The following is a 9,090-nucleotide window of genomic DNA, read 5'->3' as shown; positions in this document are numbered from 1 at the left end:
TACAGGTGAAGTAGTTCAGCTACACAAGAGGGAGACCGTGTAATGCTCTGTAAGTAAGAATGAGAGTTTTGAACTCGATCCTAAACTCAACAAGGAGCCAATGAAGGGATTTTAGTGTCGGGGTAATGTGAGAGTGTCTGTTTGATCTAGTCAGTAATCTGACTGCAGCATTCTGGATTGCTTGCAGTTGAGCAAGAGCAGACATATTCAGTGAGGAGAAAAGTCCATTACAGTAGTCATTGTGAGATGAGATAAAGGCATGTAGCTGTTCAGCAGCTGAAACAACAGATCTCAGTTTGCCTATATTTCTCAAGTGGAAAAACAAGTTTGGTCTGGTGCTTGGTCTGGGATTCAAATTACACTGACTGATCAAATATTACCCCTAACTTTTGCAGGCTTGAGTGAGCAGCAGAGGAAAGAGCCCTATTACTTTGCATGTTGAGGGGAACAACATTTTCAGGAGCAACAACCAGAAACTCTGTTTTATCAGAATTGAGCTGTAAAAAAATTTCTGCGGTCCAGATTCCAATCTCATGAAGGTAGTCAAGGAGCCTAGATAACCTTAAAGGGTCACCAGGTTTAAATAAGAAGCAGACCTGGATATCATCTGTATATGAATTATGCCAATGTTATATCTGTTTATTATTTGTCCTTATGGTAGCAAATATAGAGAAAATAAGAAGCCCACGAGCTGAGCCCTGTGGGACACCACAGGACAGTGGAGAGAACAGTTTCAGTAGAGTGCTGTTTCCTAAACCCTGACTCAAATCAGATTAAAAGTAGTAGAAAATAATCATAGACTGTTTATTCTAACTGTGCTCTGTTATTTGAGTCTTTTTACCTGAGAAAATCCAGAAGACCCAGGTGGTACTGTATCAGAACCACAACCACATCCTGTTAAGCAGCCAGGGCTGATCCATCATACGTTGAAGCTGACCCCATAGAAAACCCTCCACCATGCAGTCTGTCTCTAAATATGGGTGCCGTTATAACTCATAATGCCATTATGGATTCTTCAAGAAGCAATCAAGCCAACTTCTCCATGAATACTATGCAAAATCATCCAAAGCTGAATCTCTGAGCAGTATCAGTCCAGTCGTGCAGTAACTTACTGGGAGCTTGGCATTGTGCGCTCTGTTTGCAGGAGTGTAAATATTGAGGTAGAGGCTGTCCTCTGAAATCTGCACCAAGTTTTTCAAGCAGATTTATGGTCAATTGTTTGTGTTTAACACACATCAAAAACGAGACAGTGTTTTACTATAAATTGTTGACACAACCTTGTGTCAAACTGACAGTGTGCAGGTACGGTTGCAGAGCTACACCCTGGTTCAACTTTGTCCCACTGAATACAAAAGTCTGTTGTTACACAATCAATGATTGCAACATACCCTTTTAAGCACTACCATTTAATCCCAAAATAAGTTGTTTAAAACATTTGACTAAATGGCATGCTGGTTATTTATTTAGAGCAGAATGCTTGCCCTAATGACTCCTCAAGTAAAATTGTGCTGATCTAATCTCTACAGTTAACCTGATGAGCGACATGTTATCACAATGGGAAAAAATGGCAATTCAAAGAAGAGGAAGAAAAACAGATTTCTCCTTTGAGAAGGGGATGTATCACATTGCGCCATTCTGGCAGTTTTACACCATTCAGTATGGTAATTATATTCAGTATACACCCACAGTTATTCCCTTATTCATGTTATCCTGCACCAGCATGACGTCAACTAAAGAAATGATTAGTGTGAATAATTACACCTACAACTAATCTGCTTGGCTCTTTGAGGGAGGATTTTCACCTTTGGACAGAGTTGTCATCTCGAGGTTGTAAAGATGACTTAAGGTGCAATACAATGTAAACAGGTAACACAGAGTAAACAACACATTCTGTTCGCAAACATGTGAGCCCCCTCACCCCCTGTAGTAAATCCCAGAGGGGACCCCTGCACTACAGAGCAGGCAAACATATTACATAATGGGGATACTAATTGTTTTAAAAACTGGACACAATTTATTGTCTTTACACTACTGCGGTGTCTCCCTCAATAGTAATGAGGCTTATTCTTCCTGTTGATCATTACAGTCAAGTTGACTTGTTGTTTTGAAGTTTTCAGGCAGGGCAAAGGTCAGACCTTCCCAGGAGTCAAAACCAAAAATCAAGATTATCAAGCAGAGGTACAGAGGCATCAGACAAAGGTTCTAACACGGTAAGCAGGCACAGGTCAAAATCCAATAGGGCAATACAAACAACAGGCAGGATATGAAGCTGGCAGAAGCACAAACTACGACCTGGCAACAACAAAGGCAAATTGACTGGTTTAAGTACTGAAAAGTAAACAAGCAGACAGGCACAGATGTGTGGCAGACTAGGCAAGCAGGTCACTGATAGGCTGACAGTCATTACAGGGGGAGTATCAGTGGATTTGGGCGATGTACTGGTGGGAAAAGCTGACAGGTGCTGACTGGAGAATGAACTGAGGGGTGTGTGCAGGAGGAGCAGCAGGAGGGTGAGGCTAAGAGGAGCAGGAACTTTTTTTTTTAGTACGCAGTTAAAAGATGACTTCAGGTGCAATACCATGGAAACACGTAATGACAAGTCAACAACACATTCAGTTCTGTGAGAAACAAATTTAAAGAAGACATAAATATGTTTGGATGTAACCCCTTTGTCATCATTTTGTCATCATTTTACATGTAACTATTTACTCCCCAACACTGTTTATTACTGTCCATGTAACCACAAGAGGAAAAAAATAAATAAAACATTTTGGCTTCTTGCAAAGCAATTCACAAATCCAAAATCTGTCTATACTGGAACAGACCTTCAAGAAAGTATTATATAACTTGCAAAATGAAAAGCGCTTGAGAGGCAGGCCAGTTATGCAGAGATTATGATATTGAATCTTACTCGCCAACAAGTCGTTATGATGATATGACTAACCTACTGTAGGCTATTTACCTATACATACATATACACCGATCAGCCAAAACATTAAAACCACTGACAGGTGAAGTGAACAACACTGATCATCTTGTTACAGTGCAATGCTCTGTTGGCAAACCTTGGGCTCTGACATTAATGTGGATGCCGCTTGACACACTCCACCCACCTAATCACTAGTGCAGACCAGGTGACCATTGCACCCCGCAATAGCTATGGCCCCTGCAGCAGGACGGTGCAGCATGCCACAACACAAAAACTGCTCAGGAATGGCCTGAGGAATGTGACAAAAAGCTCAAAGTGTCGACCTGACCTCCAGATTCCCCAGATGATGCAATGAGGGTGTTTACTTGGTCTGCAACAATGTTCGTATCATCGTATGGGTGAAGTGCATCAAGTAGCAGCCACATGAATGCCAAGACCGAAGTTTTTCCAGCAGAACACTGCACTGTAACAAGATGATCAATCTTATTCACTTCACCTGACAGTGGTTATAATGTTTTGGCTGATCAATGTATATATAAATATACACTTACTTTCAAAATGTTGGCGAGATGTGAAGCAGTCGCTCTCATCTCTGTTAACTGCAATGTCAGCAAGGGCAGTGAGGCGGACCGTGGAGGGGCCCCCATTCAATTCTTAGTAAATCTTCGCAGCAAAACGAGCACTGATTGGCTAAATCTTGGTTAATTTATGGTAGCAGATGGAAGCGTAAGTCACTACCAAGAATGAACTTGACCCACAGGCAACAGGGAGCCCACTTCTAAAGATTGTGAAAACCAAACACCTTTCGTTGCGCCTTCCATGATTTGACCAATCATAACCCCTAGAACTTCGAAGCGTCAACGCAAAACCCGCCTCATCCTGAAATTGACTTCAAGTCTTTTGTGCATTGCAACTTTGTTCTGATAGTTGCGGACTGACTTCTTTTGCTAAAATTTTGGTAAGTTGCCGTGTTATTGTCTCAAAGTTGAAATATTATACTATTAAGTTAAATCAAGTTTGAAAAGATTTGTTTTAGATGTGGTTTACCTAATTATCCTGTTGGCGAGCCAGCATGCTAGCAGGCTAATTATGATAATTTCATATGCACTTAACCTGGCCTACTAATTTTCAAACAAACATCAATACCAATTTCCTTTAATTACCAGCTTTTTAAAATATAATTAGGTTTTATTGAATGCTCCTTATAACACTTAGTTGGGTGGCTTATTTTCTTACCTGCAAAGGACAGTTAATAGCGGCTAAGTTAGGCCATTTGTTAATAACACACGTTACCTAATCATGAGTACAAGTACACAGTTTATCAAAGTAATCTATTAAATTTTTATTCTTTATTTGAACCCCTAATTAGCTGAAACAGACCAAACAGATAGATGTGCATCAGCTAACATATTATATAATTAATAATACGCACTCTACTGACTAATGTACTAAAATAAGTACGGATGGGTCACATAATTACAACAGATGGGCCAGTGGCGCAATGGATAACGCGTCTGACTACGGATCAGAAGATTCTAGGTTCGACTCCTGGCTGGCTCGATATTTTCTTCATGGTGGGAAATCACTTTTCTTTATACCACCAGATACTGCCACCTGCCGGTCGAGCAAAACAGCCAATCGTGTTGCCTATCACCACCAAAACACACAAGATTTGACCAGTCCGCTCATTATCAACAGTTGTGAGTACACTAATTTCTTCCCCATTGTGGTCTATGTGTCTATATCGCTTTGTTTTGTCACACCAACCGCAGAGTTGACAGACCAGTAGACATACACTTAGCAAGAAGTCCTGAAAATGTGACAATTTAAATTTAATCCTGGGTAATCTGCCCACAGGTGACGGCTGTGGGCAGATGCTTTAATCTATGACACGAGGGCTAGAACGAAAAGATATTTGATGGACAATTCATTCTAGGGCGAATATGATACATACTATATATAAAATTACGACTTTCAGATACAGTACACGTCTGTCTTTTTAGCTGTTGTTATATAACCTTAGTTAGCGACCCCTCCAGAAATAAAGTTACCAAGCTTATTTTTGTCTTAGACATTTTTACGTTACTGAATTAACATTAAACAATCAACTTGCAGAATTAGCTTCAATGGCGGAGTATATGTACACATAGGTTACACGGAATATGTTTTCATTACTATCAGTGTAGTTACACAGAAATAATAGACATAAAAGCTCAAACTATCTCAATGGCACATTCCCCTGTTGTTAAAAATGAACGGATAAATAAAGAGTTAATGTTAAATCATCTGATAAGTTTTCGTGTTGCGTGTATTCTGGTTGCTAGCGGCGGCAGACTGCTTTCATCTCAGCCTTGGTTCCCCTAAATAAGTGAGGAAGTCTACATGTGAGGAGCAAGCGGAGGCAAGGGCTCATCTCTCGCGAGGAACGACGCCGTTATCGGAATCTCTACAAACAACACGAGAATTCATCATTCACACGGTAATATAACCCAATCTTACACGGTACATGTGTTGTGTGCCAGCAGTGGGGGAAAGACGCTGACTCAAAATCATGTTTTAATGTTAATTCTTCCAACAGTTCACGATTCTTGCATTACATCTCGGCGGCCTTTAGGCCTTACTAGCATGCTAACCGCCACGCTAGCTTAGACGGCGACTCATTTGAACGGCTTCAGCTTTAACGTTAGCACGCAAATCCGATTTTGTAGTAGCGCTAACCTAGCTAATATTAGCTAGTGTTGTCCTAGCCCATGCTAGCTAGCTAGTCGACTAGCTTTAATGCAAAATTAAATACTTAGCCGAAATGCAGTAGTATGAACAATAACTAGGATATATTCAAATAAATTACACAAATGCATAGCCAGCCAACACGTAAAGTTTGGCCACTCGGTTTGTTGTATTTTACACATAAATCGTATCGTCAACAGACCCCCGCCCAGTTAGCTAACATTAGCCAACTATGGAGTAACGTTCAAGTAGCAATCTAAACGTAGTTAGTAAAGCCAGTAAGGCTGGGCATGGTCGTAAATAGGTTATAATGTTATATTTAGAAAAGCAGGGTTTTGCAAAAAAAAAAGAGCTATACCCTGCCCCGTTGCACCCTAACTAACTAACGTTACCAGAGCTAACTCAGGCTAACAACACCTGTCACTTAATAAACATGCTAGCGGGTTTTGCAGCTCCAAGTCCATTCAAATTGATCATGGCAAGATGTTCAACATCATCACAAAAATGCTCATGAGTATTTAAACTCTGGATATAAATGTAAAGAGGAATGGACCCAGGGGAAGACAGGCACATCATGCATCTGGGTGCCTCTCCTCCTCTTTACACACTCTCCCCATTCTGTCCCTGCGCGGGTCATGCCCCAGTCTATGCTATACAGATGTACAATTAATGCATTCCTGTTTGAGTCAAAGTTATAATGCATCCTTACATTTATTCCATAAACTGTAAGGTAAAGTTTTTTTTGTCATTGTCAGTGCATTATTCTGTACAGTGACTGCCTTGGCCTGCATTAGTTATAGTAGTTTTTTTCTTATTTTAAATAAAGACTTGGGTGTTTATTTTTTACAGTGGTCTCCTAATGTTGTTGTTTTTAGAAGCCATCAAATTCAGCTTTCACTCTCATGCTTTTATGTCATAAAATGCAAATGTATTCTGATGAAAGCTGTAATAAAATTCCCCAAATTATAGTAGATTAAATATTTTCTACATTTCATTTTGCTGTTTACATCAATACACTTGTGTCGGCTCACAAAATGGCAATTCCATGATCATACCTAAATAATAAATTTCTATTACATTACATTACATTTCTCTAACCAATTTGGACTTTCCATGGATAAGTATAATTACAGAGAGTAGACAAATAGGATATCAGTAGGGGACAGAAAATCAGGTTTGTGGTCAAAAAGATGTATAAAGCAGCAATTTAATACATGACTATCAAAACTCTACAACCAAAGACTAGACTAAATATTACAAACGAGCACAGTAAAGAGGCCGAACAATATTTGGTATTATACATAGTAAGTTCTAGTTGTTTGACAAACTAGTAGAATTTTAAGTGCACTGTCCCCAGTAATGCAGAAGCAGCAACATAAATGGCAGAATAATTTTCTGCTTTATGGTAGCATGTTAATAAAGAAATACTGTGCTGTCATGTTAAGTTAACCAAGTTTCCCTGCTTCAGTTGTGAACAATGTCTGCACAAGAGTTGGGTGAAATTGTGCAAATAACAGTGGAGGACTTTAACCAAGAAGACCGGACAGGTAAGATTCTTGCAAAACAATATAAAAATGTATTGTTTTACATCTATTCTAATCAGTAAGTAATCAATTGCTGTGCCTTAACATTCTCTGCCCTTTTAACCAGATATAGTTATGTTCCATTCCGGCAAGTGCAGCACGATCAAACATGGACATGGACGAATTTTTACCAAACTGAAGTTTTAATGTCAGTTTACTTTAGGTCAAGTGTGTGCTAAACAACTGTATTATTTATTATTCTACATGTTAAACACTATATAGGGTGGGGACACGGTATCATCAGATAGTCAATACTATTGCCTTGGATTGGATGACTGCAGCTTCAATCTGGGGCATCCCATAGTGAAATCTAAAAAGCAGGCTTTTATGTGTTGTTTTGAGGGTGTCTTTATATTTTATTAATGCCAGAGATGCTTGACAATCATGAAGAAGATGAAGAAAAGCCTCCAAAGAAAAAGAGGAAATTAAGCAACAGCCAAGAGAATAACAACAACCAAGACATATCTTTTATAAAGGTACGAGCTCTGAATGATGGACCCTGTCCAAAGGGCATATATTTTAATATTTTTGAAATATTAGGATATGATTTGTTAATTGAATTACACATACTGCATTTAATTCTTTGTTTTTCTAGAACATGTTGGTCTCATTCACTGCATCAATCAGCAATCGACTGGAGGGAATTGAATCAAAGTTACAGGCTCTGGATGCTACATGCAAAGCTCTTGGACGCAAACTAGACAGCATGGTGCCCTCTGCAAAGAGTCCAATCCAGGTTCCTATGGTTGCAGGGTCTCCTCAGGGGGCCACTCAGACGTGGAACAAAGTGCGCTGGTAAGACACAAGTGTTTCTCTACTAGCGCATTGTCTCCATGTTGGCTTAGAGTGCAGTCACTGGAGACTAATTAAAATTCTCAGGCCAAAGTAAGTGTAGTCTTTCATGTCGAGAAATTATTCTTGTAGTTATTTTACAAAGCTGTAGTGTGATTACAGGAGCTCCCAGAGCCATGTTGTCTACACTTATTTTAGACTGTGCAAAGCATGCATACCTGTGCCGCTTAATCAATGTGTTTTCATCTTTGTCCCTCAGTGTTGTTCCACAAACAAATGTGATAGTGAGCAGTGAGCACCCGAAGGGCACTCCTAGTCAAGAAGAAACCCCTCTGGAGAATCTGCTCAGCAAGTGAGTTGCTCACATTCACACTACGGCCCTCATTTATGAAACAAAGGTATGACAGAAAACTGGGCGTACGGTCATTTCCACACAAAGCTCAGCATTTATCACTGTGGACACAAGCGGAGGCTACAATCAAAGCTCATGTCAGGTCTCCACTCATGTATGCAAGTTTTAGTCAGTGTGGACTTGCAACAGCATAGTGGCTGAGCTGAAGAATTGTTATTAGACCATATGCTGACTGGCATCTATTTGCAGCCACATATTAATCATTTAAAAATGTATTACCTTTAAGAAAATATTATATTTTTTTAAAGGCCTGCATCTTCATGTGCCCTTTATCACAGCTCGCATTTGCCTGGCTCTATGGGACTGGCTTCAGGCTGACAGAATGCTGAACACCATCGTTTTTATTTTTTTTTACCACTGACTTAAACAAACTGTTTGGGCAAGGCGTTTAAACTGAGAATATAATGTGGTGGGATATTTAGATGACAGTTATTTTCAGCTGCCACATTTATCAACACCAGATCATTTCTATGCTATGGCGAGATAAGAAAGTTTAATGGTTCACATGTGAACTTTATTGTTAAATGATTTTTGCGCTTGCATCTGCACGGATTGATGAATTAGGGCCCATATATCTTGTGTGAACTGAGGTCAGAAATGTGCAAATCTTTCCTAACACAGCGCCTCACAAACAGTGTTGGGGTCAT

General features: G+C 39.7%; 1 protein-coding gene and 1 non-coding gene across 2 annotated transcripts in view; both read left to right on the top strand.

Moving 5' to 3' along the window:
• Window positions 1-4,416: 4,416 nt before the first annotated feature.
• Window positions 4,417-4,489, top strand: trnar-acg (transfer RNA arginine (anticodon ACG)). The gene has a single exon. It is a non-coding gene; the product is annotated as a tRNA-Arg (tRNA).
• Window positions 4,490-5,288: 799 nt separating this feature from the next.
• banp (BTG3 associated nuclear protein) overlaps window positions 5,289-9,090 on the top strand; it is a 52,035-nt gene continuing 48,233 nt past the window's right edge. The window contains exons 1-5 of the mRNA XM_033635394.2: window positions 5,289-5,408; window positions 7,125-7,203; window positions 7,609-7,715; window positions 7,835-8,034; window positions 8,291-8,383. Of these exons, the coding sequence (XP_033491285.1) occupies window positions 7,134-7,203; window positions 7,609-7,715; window positions 7,835-8,034; window positions 8,291-8,383 (470 nt within the window). The 5' untranslated portion in view covers window positions 5,289-5,408; window positions 7,125-7,133. The remainder of the gene's footprint in view (window positions 5,409-7,124; window positions 7,204-7,608; window positions 7,716-7,834; window positions 8,035-8,290; window positions 8,384-9,090) is intronic.

The sequence above is a fragment of the Epinephelus lanceolatus genome, chromosome 5, assembly GCF_041903045.1.
Source record: "Epinephelus lanceolatus isolate andai-2023 chromosome 5, ASM4190304v1, whole genome shotgun sequence".
Classification (NCBI taxonomy): Eukaryota; Metazoa; Chordata; class Actinopteri; order Perciformes; family Serranidae; genus Epinephelus; species Epinephelus lanceolatus.
This window is presented reverse-complemented; position numbering and strand designations above follow the sequence as displayed.